Source organism: Biomphalaria glabrata, chromosome 10, assembly GCF_947242115.1.
Source record: "Biomphalaria glabrata chromosome 10, xgBioGlab47.1, whole genome shotgun sequence".
Classification (NCBI taxonomy): Eukaryota; Metazoa; Mollusca; class Gastropoda; family Planorbidae; genus Biomphalaria; species Biomphalaria glabrata.
In genome coordinates, this window is record NC_074720.1 from 43,421,584 (window position 1) to 43,438,363 (window position 16,780).

At 34.9% G+C, this 16,780-nt stretch overlaps 1 protein-coding gene across 3 annotated transcripts; it reads left to right on the forward strand.

Moving 5' to 3' along the window:
• Nucleotides 1-1,445: 1,445 nt before the first annotated feature.
• LOC106065495 (dynein axonemal assembly factor 1-like) lies at nucleotides 1,446-16,410 on the forward strand. 3 transcript variants are annotated; one of them, XM_056045413.1, is made up of 15 exons: nucleotides 1,446-1,677; nucleotides 1,799-2,110; nucleotides 2,722-2,812; nucleotides 3,382-3,476; nucleotides 4,518-4,739; nucleotides 5,249-5,415; nucleotides 5,521-5,595; nucleotides 6,284-6,348; nucleotides 7,191-7,276; nucleotides 8,790-9,002; nucleotides 10,151-10,318; nucleotides 10,929-11,096; nucleotides 12,413-12,441; nucleotides 12,550-12,621; nucleotides 14,332-16,410. In XM_056045413.1, exons 2-15 carry the CDS (start codon nucleotides 1,873-1,875, stop codon nucleotides 14,980-14,982), a joined length of 2,340 nt encoding a protein of 779 aa, XP_055901388.1. In that variant the 5' UTR covers nucleotides 1,446-1,677; nucleotides 1,799-1,872; the 3' UTR covers nucleotides 14,983-16,410. The 3 variants fall into 3 exon arrangements, with proteins under 3 accessions (XP_055901388.1, XP_055901385.1, XP_055901386.1); XM_056045410.1 differs by having other exon boundaries at nucleotides 1,452-1,677; nucleotides 2,719-2,812; XM_056045411.1 differs by having other exon boundaries at nucleotides 1,452-1,677; nucleotides 1,802-2,110; nucleotides 2,719-2,812.
• The last annotated feature ends 370 nt before the right edge of the window (nucleotides 16,411-16,780 follow it).

Consider the following 16,780-nt stretch of genomic DNA (forward strand, 5'->3'; position numbering starts at 1 on the left):
GACATCCGAAGGTAGCAATCGGAGGGAGAACCAGTACACATTTGCGCAAAATTAACGAAATTTTCTTGACTTTCTCTTCATACTATTAATTCATGTAATTTAACAAGTGAATATATACCGTAATATTGAGGAAAGATAAAACATGTTAATAAAAACAAACAACAGTATCTTAGATTGCACTCTCACATTGTTTACACAAAACCCTAACCACAATAATAATTATACGAAAAACGAAATAATATTCATTCCTTCTATGGCACTGCCAGGGAGCCAGGGTCGAGCTTCGTTAGAGAGAAACAAAATTCATTGTAGTTCATTTAACAGCGTCCAATGGAACTCGCTCCCCAGTGATCTCAAAAAAGGGCATTAACTCTTTCTCTCCGTAATTATTTACCACATTCTGGTGGAATCAACGTTGGTATCGTTAGTTAGGAGAGAAAGAGTTAAGACTTAAACCTGCACAGACCTTTTAGTAGATTATATATATATATAACTTGTCTTTTTAAGTATTGTGTTTATGTTTGTTTTTGTTTGTTTATAAAATGTTTTACATGTTTCGGGTGTTCCTTCGGAGTTGTAGATAATCTACTTCCTAGTCAAAACCTCCCGCAGGACCTTTCAAGTTCGGCGACCCCTTTTTACAATCCCTCACTCTGCCGCGACCCCCCCCCCCGACACTCACATACAGCAACAGAAGAGTAGACAATAGCAATCCATATTTTCGATGGTCTTAAGCGACCCCTGGCAAATAGTCAATCGACCCCCAAGAGGGTCGCGACCCACAGGTTGAGAACCCCTGCCATAGAGCCTTGAGCCTACATTATGTTTGTTAACAGCGATCTATAGATTAAGTTATTATGATTATGGTTTGAACCCAGGACCATCGAAACGACACCCCAGAGGACATACCATACGAACAGGCAGCCGTCAAGTATTATACTTTTAAGTTACATCAAAAAATTCTGTAATGTAACGAATTAAAATTGCTAATTATACAGTACTATTTTTTTTTCTCTAAAAATTGATAGTTCATTTAGCCTTTATTCTTAAAGTCTATTTATATGAAAAAATACAATGCGTTGTGTCAACCCAAGCTTTCAGGTTTCGTAGCATATTATCAAACTTTTAATTATTATATGAGGCCTGAGGGCAGATCACTTCACTATATAGATGTATATCATATAGCAAGCAAGTTATGTGCCGGATCGTAAGGTAATGCCAGAGTCGATATTAACATCCAGTCCGCCACTGGGGATAGATGAAGGTGATGTATAAAATATTGTCAAGAAAATACAGGTCAACTTGTTTACCCTAAGCTCTAATGAAGAAATCGAGAATTTGTTGTACTAAAGTTGGCAGTTTTATTTTAAAAAAAAGCATTGATTCTAGCCTAGATCTAGATGAACTGAGATTATAGATCTAGATCAAATTTAAATCTAGATTCTATCTCAAGTATAAAATAAACTTTTATTTTATAGATCTAGATCAAGAGTATAGATCTAGATGATAATCTAGTCTAAGATTACAAATAACTTAGAATTCAGTTAAAACAAATGTAACAGCATTAAATACTTGACCCGGAAGTATACATGATGGATTTAGTTGCTCGGCAACAAGCTATTACAATGACTATGACTTCACATGCCTGAAATCGTTTACTTTTCAAAATAAGAACAGGTTAGATCATTATTTTTATTAGACATATATCTTAGGGTTTGGGTTATTATTCTTTGAACAAACTTTTCATTGATTCGATATTAGATTCTTTTTTTTATTTAATTTCACTTTTGCACTTTAGTAGAAAAACTCAGACACTGAGACAGTCAACTTCAAAGAGTTCACAAAGAGTAAGACTGACAAAGAGCTATCAGGATGCCTTCCATTGAAGTACTATCTGAAGATGTCCCAGAAGTAAATAATTCTAACAGCAGACCAGCGACAAATTGTGATTTTGTGGACAATGAACAACCCAACTTGAACCAGTCCGCTGATGTTCATTCTCAGTCAGCCCCACTAATAACAGAAATTCAACCAAACACAAACAGCAAAATTGAGTTACTTGACAATGAACAAGCATCTCCTCCTCAAGAAGACAACAATAACTTGCCAGGTAAGTCTTTTAAAGAGAATGTTAAATTTCATATCACAATAATCACATTTTCATATGAATTATAAATCTAGGCACATTTCTTTCTCATTATTAGTCAGATTATGATAATATCTGATGTGAGCATGAGGACAAAACTTATTTGTTATTCTATCTTGGTATCAGCATCGATATTTAAATCTTCTTATCTTATATAATACAGACGTTACTTCAAAAAAGAAGATGATTACGTCCTACGAGTCATGCATTTAGTCATGCATATTAACCAATGACTTAAATTCTGCCAAGTCACTGGTTTTCCTGGCTAGCTCAGGCAACCCATTCCATGCTCTAATAGCACTAGGGAAGAAGGAGTATTTGTACAAATTTGTCCTAGCATATGGGACGAGGAATGTGCCTTTATCTTTGTGTCTTTCAGAGTATTTTATTAAATTTTGTTTTTGTATTTGAAGATTATGGTTCAGTGTTTTATGTATGATTGCTACATTATAATCATTATAATTTACATATATTACTTTGAAACATTTGGTAACTATGACAGTCTTTGGTTAAGTTATTTAAGTAGTCCATGGACATTTAAATTAGTTGTTTTTTTTTCTGCATCAACTTAGAAGACTCTACAATCACAAGAAATAAAGAGAACATTCCACCACCATCTCTGCAAGACCAACTCCGAGGCAATAGCCAGTCAAAGAAGTATCCTAGGTAAGGGCAATAGCCAGTCAAAGAAGTATCCTAGGTAAGGGAGGCAAAATTTAAGTCATTGGGTAACATGCATGTCTATAGATGCAACACACGTAGGATGTAATCATTTTCTTTTTTGAAGTAACGTCTGTATTATTATTATTATTATTATAGCTTTTATATAGCGCTACTTTCATGCTTATAGTATGCTCAGAGCGCTTTTGGTCCAATCTCATTTCTGGACCAGTGGGGGGAGGGGGTATCTAGGAGTTGGTTTTCCGTGCTGCCTTTAGGCGCTCAGTAAACACAACTCTGCCCGAGTCGGGTGTCGAACCTCAAGCCCCCTTCTAGGTAGCCAAGCCAAGTTCAAGCGCACTCGGCCTCTCAACCACGCTTCCTGCTTTTATAAGATAAGATAAGATATCATTATAAGACTTCAACCACATTTATCTGATGTCTTTCTGCTTAAAGACATGTATAGACACATGTTTTGCTTTTTGAAACCATGCATAGATAGATTCTAAACCTTTCTTTTTGGAAGTTACCGTAATTTAATAGAATTAAACTATTGTTTCCATTATTTTCTTTAGTGTTATTACAGAGAAATTTCTCAAACAGCATTGTAAAGACTTAAAACTTTACCAGACTCCATATCTCAATGATGTCCTCTATCTACACTACAAAGGTAAATACATTTTTATATGAATGAAGTTTTATTGAACTTCTTCATTGCCTTTAAATTGACAATGTTTTTTTTTAGTGCATTTAACAAAAAACCAACAAAGACCATTTGTTCAGCAGTTTAATACCAAAATATCAACGGAGAGCTCAAAATTTGAACTTTTTGTGTTAGTAAAATCTGTGAGAAGTGAGTTCTTAGAGCAGTGTGCTAATAAATGCTGTGGGTTCAATCCCCATAGGGCTTAATATAATCACTAATTTTAAAAAGCTTATATTAACTCACTCTGTCTGGTAAAAAGTTTGTGCACATTATTTCTCCCACACTCAATATCAGATCAAGTTGAGATTGTGCACAATTATTTCTTTTACCTGACAACACAAGAATCAATTAAAAACAGTTAATTATCTATTGGTAATAAATGATTTTGTTTGGTATCTTGAACAAGGGAAAGAAGTTGTATTTGACTGAAGTGGTGTTATAAGCTGAATTAGTTCCTTTATAGGTCTTCATCTGAGTCTTAGTGAACACAAACCTGAAAAATAGGAATAGACTATAGAAAGAATATAAAACTATACAAACTTCCATGTTCATAAGCTCTCCATTAGCTGAGTGGTTACCATGTTGGCTTGAGAAGCCTGAGAAGGCTTGACCCATGAGTTCAAATTCAGGTTGTTCCCCCTTATTTTTTTTTTCATTTTTATAAATGCTGTTTTTATTGTTAGTCTAGATCTATTACAAATTTAATTACATGACTGATCCAAACTAATTGATACAAGTGGGCTTAATATAAGCTTTGTTGTTTTTTTTTAAAGTATTTTTCTATGCTTCTCTTTATTTTTTAATGACAAATAAAATATAAAATAAAATAGGAATTGCTTTTTAATTTTTTTTTTAATATTACTTCTTTAAAAGATAGTTGATTGTTGTTATTACATTTCTGACATCTTGGTTTCTTGGAATTGCTTTTTAATTTTTTTTTTTAATATTACTTCTTTAAAAGATAGTTGATTGTTGTTATTACATTTCTGACATCTTGGTTTCTAGGCATTTATCAGATTGAGAACCTCGATGCTTACACTGGACTCAAATGTCTGTGGCTGGAATGCAATGGTATCAGCACTATTGAGAACCTAGACAAACTGACAGAGCTACGATGTTTGTACCTTCACCAGAACCTGATCACAAAACTGGAAAACCTGGAAGCTCTTCAGAAACTAGACAACCTGAACGTCTCACATAATATTATACAAAAAATTGAAAACATTGGTAAGAATTTGATCAACATAATTTAATGTGTGTCAGCTTACAACACAGCATTTTGGTCTATCTGTCCAACTGATAAATATTACTGGAATTCTTTGCTACATGATGCTAAGCGTAGATCTTGTTCTTGTTTAAATAAAAACATCTATAACTCACTATCTCTTTTATGATGTGAGGCTTGCTGTTGAAATGGTAAAGTGCTAGCTTCCAAATCTAGAGTCTCATGTTTGAATTCTGTGAAGACAGGGATGTGATTCATGATTATTAGGACACCCCCAAGTCCTCCCAACTCTAATGGGTACCTAACTTACATTGAGAAAATGCAATCTGTCATTGTGCTGGCCACATGGCTCACTCCTTAACATTCGGCCATAGAAACAGATGATCTTTACTTCACCTGAGCCCGTAGATCTCAAGGTTTGAAAAGGGTACCTTTGCTTTTTTTTATCGACTTGAATTAGCTCTGTTATGATGACAAAGTTTTCATTACTTACCACTGGATGTCATTTCAGCTTGCTTGCCAGTTTTAAACACATTAAATATCTCACACAACAAACTGCAGACAGCAGACGACATTGCAGAGCTGGTCCATTGCCCAAACTTGTCAATCCTAGACCTGTCCCATAATAGAATTGATGATCCTCAAGCCATTGATGTCTTAATGAATATGAAAAATTTGGTAAGAATTGTTGCTTTGTTACAAATAGATAAAAAATTCTACTTTGAAGAAAACATTCGAAATATTCTAGAAATATTCTAAATTCATTATTATATTTTGAAATAGAGAGTCCTGACATTTACTGGCAATCCACTGATTCAACAAATTAAGTTTTATAGAAAGACACTGACAGTAAAACTGGTAAGTAACTACTTAAAAAAAGAATATGCAATTTTTTTTTTATAATTAAAATTAAATCTCAAGTTAGAAAAATTGATAAATAAAGAATGTGGTTTCTAGGGAAACAAGCACTTAGCCTTTAAACAAGCAGTTTTGAGATCCCTTGAGTTGTCCAAAAAGGTTCAAGATAAATCCCTTTTATGAACCATTGACACAGGAAAAGATTTTATCCTGTGGCCAGGATGAAAGATTGGCTCTTCACCGACCCTTCTGTCTGGAGGCCCCCATGAACTAGATGATCATTTAATCAGATCCATTTGTTCATGAATCTGATTCATGCAAGGCTGGAGGCTAAGTCCACAGGGGACACTTCATATTCCTATAATTTACTTTTGTGTTCTGTAGGAGGGCCATCACCACCCATATGACAACCACTGGGGAACGGTGCAATGGATGTTGAAGGGCTAGTAATCCTTTCTCACATCCTCACCATGTGCAAGTACATTCGCTAGAGTGTAACATTAGTGGGAAGCAATGTCGAGAGGTCAAGTGCGCTTGAACTTGGCTTGGCTACCTAGAAGGGGGCTCGAGGTTCGACACCCGACTCTGGCAGAGTTGTGTTTACTGAGCGCCTAAAGGCAGCATGGAAAACCAACTCCTAATTTTTTTATGGCGAAATTCACAATAGAACTTATTTCATATTTCCTAGAAAAATCTCCAATATCTTGATGACAGACCTGTGTTCCCTAAAGATCGTGCTTGTGCAGAAGCCTGGTACATATTTCCTTACTTTCTTTGCAGTAATAACAAATAGAAATAGAAACAATAGAAATCTTTTAACTCTTTCTCTCCTAACTGATGATACCAATGTTGATTTGACCCCATTAAAGTACATTTTTAATTTTATAAACTTTAATTTGTGTTATATAAAAAGAGCTTGCATTGTTCTATAATTATATACTTAATATAAGATTTTCTTATTACATACAAAAAGTTATTGAAGCTTAATCATAACTTACTTACTTAGACTTAGGTCCTACCACGCCATTCGGCGCATTGGGCGGCAAGCTGTCTCCATAAAGATCTGTCACTGGCAATGTCTGAAGCCTCCTCCCACCAGTTGTCCACTGTTCTGAGGGCCTCCATGAAGGTGTGTTGCCAAGTAATACGAGGACATCCCTGTTTGCATTTTCCTCATATTGGCTTCCATGTTATCGCAACTCTTGGTGTGCGTAATTCATTTTGACGTAGAACATGTCCCGCAAACCTCATGCGACGCTCAGTCACAACCTCACTAAGTGTTCGACTCCCAGTTCGGCAAAGGATTTCCTTGTTTGAGACTCGATCTGTGTAACTGACTCCCAAATACGTCTCAGCCATTTTTGTTGAGCCACATTTAGTCTTTTCTCAATTTTGACAGATGACTTCCATGTCTCACATGCATAATTTTAACAGGGTAGTGAAACACAAATGAGCAAAATGGGTAATTCCGTCAGAACATGGAGATAGTTGCGGAGAGAAAGAGTTAAACTATTGTCATTTCAGTTTCTATTATTGAATGTTGAATGATGTTTTAACTAAAACTACTCTGTTGCATGTTGTCTAAATATTTGAAGGGCTAGTGGTGGACTTGAGGCAGAGAAAGCAGAGAGAGATAGGTGGGCAACTAAAGAACATGCCAAGATGATGGACAGTGTTGACGGTAAGGGGAAGGCATTTTTATTTGTAAATAAATCATTTATCTTTCCTGTTACAGTGTCATTACAAGTTAAAGAACACAATAAATCATTTATCTTTCCTGCTACAGTGTCATTACAAGTTAAAGAACAAAATAAATTAACATGCACCTATAGGGATGCTGACTGACCTGTCTGGTGGCAATGCCATGATCAACCCCATTTACCCATTGGGTATGGAAAACTCTAAGGGAAAGTGAATTAAACTGATTTCCTCTTCTTCTGTTCAGTAACTTTGTGTAGAATCGTAGCGGCACTAATGCCGACTCTTTGACAAACTCATGCCATTCTGTCCTCTGCTATTTTCAACTAAATAGATTGCTGGAGAGGAGAATCCTAGCAATGGAACTGAAATGCTGTAGAAGGCATCACAACTGAGGAGATCTCAAACAGGATCACAATAGCTATTAGGGCTTCATGATGACCTGCTGACCACTGTCAGAGATGCAAACTAAGACTTAATGGATTTATCAGGGTTCTCAGGGCTGGCAAAGACCTTTCTTCAGAGAACTGTACCAAGTAAAAAAAAAAAAAAAAAAGCATAAAATGGGCTGACTCTGTCATTCAAAAAAAAAAATTCTTATCAAGGCAAAAGACAGAGAAGAATGGAGAAAGGTGGTCAACAGATCATGTGTATTGGTGCCATAACTATTCAACAGACTATGGGACAGGTGAAGGAGATTAGGAGAGTTAGTCCTAAAGTCTAATTTAACTATTGAGAGCTGTAGGTAGTTTAAGTACACTTGCTACTAAAAGAAGTCTTAGATTAAATGGAATCTGTAATAAAGATTGTAATATTCTGATTCTGCGCTGAGTTTATTCTATTCTTGGATTTGAATAAAATTATGTCCTTGAAGTCTGTTAGAACATAATGTGTATCTGAAAGAGTTCCTGCCCTATACTGATACATATTATGCTAAAAACAATGTCTACAAAATAAATTTTACTAACAAAATTTTGTTGGTAATTGCAGGTTATTAAAAATTTGTTCTGCTGTCCTTAATAGCTTTTATTTATCTGACTTTTTTTTTTTTTTTATCTCTTTCTAGCTGAACCATGACATTGGCCTAGTTTTTTTTTCCTAGTTTAGCATAAAGATTGATAGAAAAGATTAAACTTTCTTCTTTGGTGGAGCATCATTAAATAATTAAATAGTCCTAATCTGAACTTTCATGTAGAATGATCTCTTTGTGTAGTAGCCAACTGCCTCCATATGCTAGGACAAATTTGTACAAATACTCCTTCTTCCCTAGTGCTATTAGAGCATGGAATGGGTTGCCTGAGCCAGCCAGAAAAACCAGTGACTTGGCAGAATTTACGTCATTGGTTAACATGCATGACTATAGATGCATAACACGTAGAACTTAATCATCTTCTTTTTTTTAAGTAACTTTATTTTATAAGATAAGATACATATGCCTGACAAAAATAGTTCTTGTTTGTATTTTATTTTAATGTCCATTTATTTCTATTGTGCAGCTCTTCTTAAAATGAGGAAGACAACTCTGGCTAAAAAGATTGAGGGCCAATTGAACAAAGATAACAGTGCGGAGAAGAACAAGGAAGTAGACGTGGACTCAGTGGATTGGCTATATAGTACTTACAAACTCAAGGGAGATGACCAAGTATATCATTTTAATGAAGATGGCAGCTTAAACCAATCCGATGAAACAGTTGGTGACATGAAAGAAGGTATACTTTTTATATTAAAACTTAAGTGGTGATATTATTAACTGTGTGTGTGATATCTAACACTTGTAACACATGTGCTGCTTATTTTCAACTGTGTCAAAGGACAAGGGACAGTATTGATATAGGGCTCCTTTTTGTCTTGGAAGGCAATGGATGCGCCCAGATAAGTCACTGGTTTTGGTTTCATTTTGAGACGGGGCAGAATCTGGTGTGACTAATCAAGCCACAATTTGTGGATATGTATGCATCTGATTCAGGGCTAGCTGACAGGGCAGCTTTCTTTTTTTTCCTCTTGACTAAGGGTGCTTCAATTCTTTTACTCGCAGCGAGGATCGTCCCAGCATGCACAGTCTGTCTCCATGCACTCCGGTCTTTGGCTATTTCTTCCCGCATGCTTTCATTGATGTCAGTGGCTCTCATGTCTCGCTTGCAGACATCTCTATAGGTTAGTCTTGGGCGGCTCTTGGGTCTGACTCCCTCCACAAGCTCAGCATATAAGATACCTTTCTGGATTCTACCATCTGGCAAGCGGGTGACATCATGCATGTCATACCACAATACCAGGCAGTCACCTGGTAAAGGTAAAGAGAGCTAAAATAGGGAAAGAATTTTATTATTATTTTTACTTGTGAGTTGACAATGTTCTTAAGTCAGCCTGTCTGGAATATGGGAGAAATGAAATTTTCTGTCCTGACCTTATCACAACTTTTGTAAAGGCTTGGTCCAAGTTGGGTGAACTGGCTCTAGACCAAGAAAAACATTTTTATAAAAATTTTAAATATTTAATATAATTACAATACCTGCTTAATACATCTTATAAAGCAATTATTTTGCTCTTAATAGCTAGTGAATGTTTGAGTAAAAAGAAAGAAAAAAGGAGCATTTTTTTGTTTCCATGAAGTTACAAATTGAATAGAGCTATTGTAAAAACTATGGGGTCTTGGGAAATTAATTACTTTTGTATTATTTTGTTGTTTTATATTTTTAACCATAACCAAAAAATTCATTCAACAAAATTCATTCAACATCAAATTATCTACTCCATAAATATGTATAAAATATTGTTGGCTATAACTACCAAATTATATACAGTTTATGAAATTTTATCAGATTTTTATTGATAATATTTTTTTGCAATGTCCAATAAGGTTCAGAAGATGCTGGTGCTGTTAGCTCAATGACAGAAATTGAAATGAATCATGAAAATCTGGAAGTAATATCCACAAAACAAAATGTACCAGACGAAGACGATGACAGTGGAATATTTTCTAAAAGATCAAACCAGTCGAGTCAAATGGTCATCACTCCATTGGAAGGTAAAAACAAGTTTTTGATATTAATTCTTTACTATTACCTAAATCTTTGTGACATCGTTGGAACTGAAAAGGAAACAGTTGTTTAAATGTTAAGCATCTTATCTTATCTTATGAAATACATAAGTTACTTCAAGAGGGAAGATGATTATGTCCAACAATTTGGTTAAACCACCACAGGCAGAGCCATGTACAAAGAAATGACTATGCCTAACAAACTGGACAGTATTAACTTCCTCCCCCGCAAAGAACAATCTACAATTTTCCAACTAAGAACAGGACACACACACCACTATTAAATTACCACCTGAACAAAATAAACTCTACACAACTCCCCCTTTGCAGACACTGCGCCCACCCCTTTGAAACCGTAAACCATATCCTCTTTGAATGGCCCTTCCTAATCCACCTAAGGCAGACCCTACTTCCACTACAGCCCAACATAACCAACACCCTGTACGGCAGTGCTGAACAACTGAAGAAAACAGCACACTTTTTTTCCTTGGCACAGTCTGCAAAAGAGCTCACAGCTCAGCAGCAATAAAGCTGGCTAGAAGAAGAAGAAGAAGAATCAGATTTTTATTGATAATATTTTTTTGCAATGTCCAATAAGGTTCAGAAGATGCTGGTGCTGTTAGCTCAATGACAGAAATTGAAATGAATCATGAAAATCTGGAAGTAATATCCACAAAACAAAATGTACCAGACGAAGACGATGACAGTGGAATATTTTCTAAAAGATCAAACCAGTCGAGTCAAATGGTCATCACTCCATTGGAAGGTAAAAACAAGTTTTTGATATTAATTCTTTACTATTACCTAAATCTTTGTGACATCGTTGGAACTGAAAAGGAAACAGTTGTTTAAATGTTAAGCATCTTATCTTATCTTATGAAATACATAAGTTACTTCAAGAGGGAAGATGATTATGTCCAACAATTTGGTTAAACCACCACAGGCAGAGCCATGTACAAAGAAATGACTATGCCTAACAAACTGGACAGTATTAACTTCCTCCCCCGCAAAGAACAATCTACAATTTTCCAACTAAGAACAGGACACACACACCACTATTAAATTACCACCTGAACAAAATAAACTCTACACAACTCCCCCTTTGCAGACACTGCGCCCACCCCTTTGAAACCGTAAACCATATCCTCTTTGAATGGCCCTTCCTAATCCACCTAAGGCAGACCCTACTTCCACTACAGCCCAACATAACCAACACCCTGTACGGCAGTGCTGAACAACTGAAGAAAACAGCACACTTGTTTTCCTTGGCACAGTCTGCAAATGAGCTCACAGCTCAGCAGCAATAAAGCTGGCTAGAAGATGAAGAAGAAGAAGTTTAACCACTTTGATTTGTTGAAGAAACAACTTTAAAGAAACTTTATTAGCTTCATACAGAAGTTTAGATGATGAAATAGAGGAAGATGTAAAAGACCAGAATATTTGTAGCTGATTCTAAAATATAGTAATATATATATGGGATAACATTAGTATGGGGGCACGGTGGCTGAGTGGTTAAGCGCTTGGCTTCCATACCAGGAGTCCTGGGTTCAAATCTCACTGATGGTTGGGATTTTGAATTTTGGAATTTTTTGGGTAGCCCTGAGTCCACCCAGCTCTAATGGGTACCTTACTGAAGTTGGAGAAAGTAAAGACAGTTGGTCATTGTGCTGGCTACATGACACCCTGCGCGTTAACCATTGGCCAAAGAAACAGATGACCTTAACATCATCTGCCCTATAGATTGCAAGCTCTGTAAGAAGAACTTTTGTTTGCATTAGTGGTTTCACATTTCATTATATCCCTCCCCTCTCACAACAGGATTAAAAGATATTGGAGTATAGCTCAGAACACTAATTTAGTTCAACGTTGGGCCTTCTTCAGGTGCAGACCGGGCCCGGGCATTTCTATACAATACAGTCCTCAAATTTTAGGCCTAGAGGGCTCCTATTATTCAACAATTTAATATGAGCCCGAATGCCCATATAGCCAGTCTACCCATGGCCTTCTTTAAAAGTACTATGTATTTTAAATTTCAAGATAATTCAATTCAAGTTATTAATAATACCCATATTTCTTTTCCAGAGGACACTTCAGAAAGTAATTACTTTGAGGTAAGGGTTTACAATTAATATATTTTTTTTTAGTCAAAAGATTCAATGTAATATTCTATGTATTTTTTTTTTTCATTTTTGTTACATTTTTTTATTTTTATTTATTAGGGCATACCAGACTTAGAGGAAGCAGACGTAAACAATGATACATCAGGAATGACTTCCCTTGAAGAAGACAAGGTACTATAGTTTACATTTTTATATGTAACCATTCAAAACTATTACAATTCTACTACTGAATGATGATAATGAAGGAACTAAAGAGAAAGGGAAAAAATCTTCAAGTTTTTTTTTTAAATGTATCAATAGTCACTGTCAAAAATAGTAGGCTATAAAGAAAGAAGAAGGGGAAAAAAATTGATAAGCTCTGGGTGGTGGAGTCAGCCTAAATACTGGAAGTAGACATTACCCTTACTGAAAATGAATTTATCTAATTATATGAAGAAATTCTAACAAACATGCCATTGTTGAGAGCTTTGGCATAGGTTACAGTAATGTCTTAATCCCAGTCAGTTTATCTTCTAATCTTATGAAATATGGACATTACGTCAGAAAAGAAGAAAATTACATCCTAGGCGTGTTCATAGTTCTTTCTAGTCATACATGTTAGTTAACCATGACTTAAATTCTGCCAAGTTACTGGTTTTCCTGGCTGACTCAGGCAACCCATTCCATGCACTAATAGCACTAGGGAAGAAGAAGCATTTGTACAAATTAGTCCTAGCATATGGAATGAGGAATTATGTGCCTTTATCTTTGTGTCTTTCTGAGTATTTTATTAGATTGTTTTTGTATTTGAAGTTTGGAATAGGTTAGTTTGCAACAAATACCTATAGATGTATACAAAATGGGAAAAAAAGCACAAAAATCCAGGTCTTCACTAATGAAACTTAAATAACACACTATTTTAAACATGGCATTATGATCTTGATAAAGATTAAATATATTTCTTTTCATTGCTGTCTGCAATCAGACTTATTGATCTGGATCAGAAAATTCTTAATTGATAAATATATTGAATGTGATTTGGTACTTAAAAATTCTTTTTGCTAATTTTTTTATTTCTGTTAATTAAGGGCACGTATGTTGTTTTTAAAGTTTAAAACATAAATCACAGGCTCCTTTTGCCAATTTACATAGGCAGGTGAAAGAAGGGCACAAAATTAGATAGTATACTGACATTGGGAGGCATGGTGGTAAAGTGCTTGGCTTGCGAACCAAGGGGTCCCAGGGTTTGAATCTTGGTGAAGACTGGTAATTTTAATTTTAGGATCTTTAGGGTCCCTCTGAGTCCTCCCAGCTCTAATGCGTACCTGACATTAGTTGGGGAAAAGTAAAGGTGGTTGGTCATCATGCTGGTTACATATATGACACCCTCGTTAACAGTGGGCCACAGAAACAGATGACCTTTACATCATCTTATCTTATCTTATATGATACAGACATTACTTCAAAAAAGAAGATGATTACGTCCTACGCGTCATGCATTTAGTCATGCATGTTAACCAATGACCTAAACTTCGCCAAGTCACTGGTTTTCCATCTGCCCACTAGATCATAATGTCAGAAAGTAGAACTTTACTGACTTTTAATTAATTTTAATGTATGTTGCTGATAATCTTTCATCAGCAACAACCTTTCTTTGGTTTTAGTATTCATTTAGTAAATTTTTTGTCTGGGATTCTACTAAGGTGACAAATTCTTCTTCTTGCAACTATCATTTTTTTTTTCAATTCTCTCCAAGTTGGCGGAATTTACCCACGGAAACGAACTTACAAGACAGTATTTAGTTTTCTCTCGTGAAATCCTTGTTAAGAAGAAATAATAAAATAAAATAATAAAAAGAAATAATAAATAATCACTTATAGACTATTATCTATCTTCTTGTAGCCTTACCGACCAATCATTGAAATATTAGAAGACAAAGAAGAACTGGAGGAAAGCTTGCAGCCTGAAGACTTGACATTGTTAATACCATCGCCATCAAGATCCTCTGGCAGCTTTGTCATACCCAGCCCAAAGCCCAAGAAAGTTTTAATTGAAGACATCACCGTGTCTATCACTGATGACAATATTTCTACTAAAGCAGATGTAGCAGATGAGTTTTTACACCCCATCAGGGGAGATAATTCCTCATTGTGTTCAAAGTCTGACACAACCTTGGATAACTCAAGGGAAAGAAATTATCTTGCTTCCTCCAATAGGTCACAGACATTGTTGACAGACAAAGAATACAAGGGACAAGAGGAAGGGAAATGTCTTCCCAAATTGCTTATTGAAGAAATTAACAGTGGTTTGCAAATTACAGGGCCAGACAAATGTGAAAATCAGTCCTCACAAGAAACATCTGATCCAGTTGTGGACATGCCTACAAATAAAATGTCTGAAGAGCTTCTAACTAAGCTAGAGGTGATAGCTGATTCCAATGTGACCAAAGATGGTGTTCTGGATTATTCTAAAGTTTCTTCCATTTTAAATAAGGAAGATGATGATGAAGATGAAGACAGACGTTTAGATGAAGAATTGGAAGGTTTGGATTAAACAGTATTGTATCACAGAGACTTTGACGTCTGCTGAGGACAAACGAGTTCTCAAAGAAAGTATTGTCTTCTGCCTTAAATGTTTTGTTAAAAGAATTAAGTTTTGTTTTAAATGAAGAAAAACTATTTTAAAGCAAAATTTTAATAAATATAAATGAATTAGAATTATTTTGTTCTCAATAATATTTAATTTACCATTGTACCTAACTGAAGTCTGTTAAATTTTATAATATTTAAAACATGCTAACTTAAATAAAAAACATTTTTTACCTTTTCTATTTACATTATGCTACAATTTGGTTTTTATACAGACATGATATGTTCTCATAATTGTTAAGTATGCACTCTTAAAAAAAAAAAAACAGCCATTGACTGACATTGATACTTGAACTACATGTTTTTGTGTCTACAGCTTTTAAGTTGCTGTGTCAGTCTTACAGACATAAACAATAATAGGGGTGCTGGCAGATTGTTAATGAAATGAAAGGTTTAAATCTTGTATGCTACCATCCAAAGCAGGAGATTTGGGCAATAAAGATGGGATAATCATCTTACTAAAAGCAGCTTTCATATTTTATAACATTGAGGAACTCCTGAAATGAAAGATACATATATTTCCATAACCTTTTACTATTAGATTCTCAGAATAATAATAATAATCTTTATTATATGTGAGGAAATTTGTTTTACCATTTTGCATTACAAAAAACAATAATACATTATTTGAGCACTTAATTTGTATGATAGCACACAAAATTTACATTCATACTCTTCTTCAACATTACATTTGAAATTTACGACAGTAAGTTACATTTTGTGCAACGATTTAATGGCCAAAGAAACAAAAGACAGCTTAACTTTTGCGAACTCTTCCATGTAAAGAGATACAATAATAATTGTTAGCCTTGGATTTTTTTTTTAGCTCTGTTTGCAAAACATTTTTGTAACAAATGTCTTCTGAATGTGTTTATATGAAATTAGAGTGCAAAATATATTAAATTTGTGTGTGTTTTTTTTGGTAAATAAGAAGTGAATAGTTTGTTTGTAAAATGTTTTACATGTTTAGAATGTTCATTCAGATTATGAAGATAATTACATCCTAGCCCAGACCTTCTGCAGGATGACAGGGGCAGGTGGGATTCAAATCCAGGACTATTGAGACTATCTTATAACAGTCCAGACTGCAAACCACATGACCAGGCAGTTACCTATCATGAAAAACAAGGTTTTGAAAAGTCATAGGTTAAAGGTTGAGCTAGATGTTATTAGCTGTAGTCATTTATAATGATATTGACCTGATTGAGTATTGTTTTGTTGACTATACATGAATTCTTCTTTTTATTAATTTATTCAAATGAACTGCCCTATACATATGTGCTATTTATAAATCAATTGACCAAGACAATGAAATAAAAGTGTTCAGAAATTGTTTATGTATTTATAACTTTCATTTCCCTTAGTTTGATTTTAATTTCACCACTCTCCCCAAATGCAAATTCTTTTAGGGTCCTCGGAAAAGTAGGTTACAGAGAATGCTGAAGCCCCCCGAGAGACATAGACCAGTGAAGACCTCTTTGTTTTTGTATTTAAAGTTGCTGTAACAGTTAATTATTCTAATTTTTGTTAGAATATTCTAGCTACTTCTTAGGGGTTTTTGAGACTATGATTTCACCTTCACCTATCATTTAGTCTGTTGAACCATCTTTTCTCCATTTCTATCTATCTTTCGCCTTAGATAGAATTTCATTCAATGACAGGCCAGTTCATTCTCTGATGTTGTCTTCTTATCATTTTCTTTA

What these genes read in the sequence shown, in the direction of transcription:
- LOC106065495 (XM_056045410.1), top strand. Translation starts at nt 1,873, where the DNA reads ATGCCTTCCATTGAAGTACTATCTGAAGATGTCCCAGAAGTAAATAAT. An exon ending in TAATGAATATGAAAAATTTG is followed by an intron (nt 5,416 to 5,520) that starts GTAAGAATTGTT and finishes ATTTTGAAATAG; the next exon opens with AGAGTCCTGACATTTACTGG. An exon ending in GATGATGGACAGTGTTGACG is followed by an intron (nt 7,277 to 8,789) that starts GTAAGGGGAAGG and finishes TCTATTGTGCAG; the next exon opens with CTCTTCTTAAAATGAGGAAG.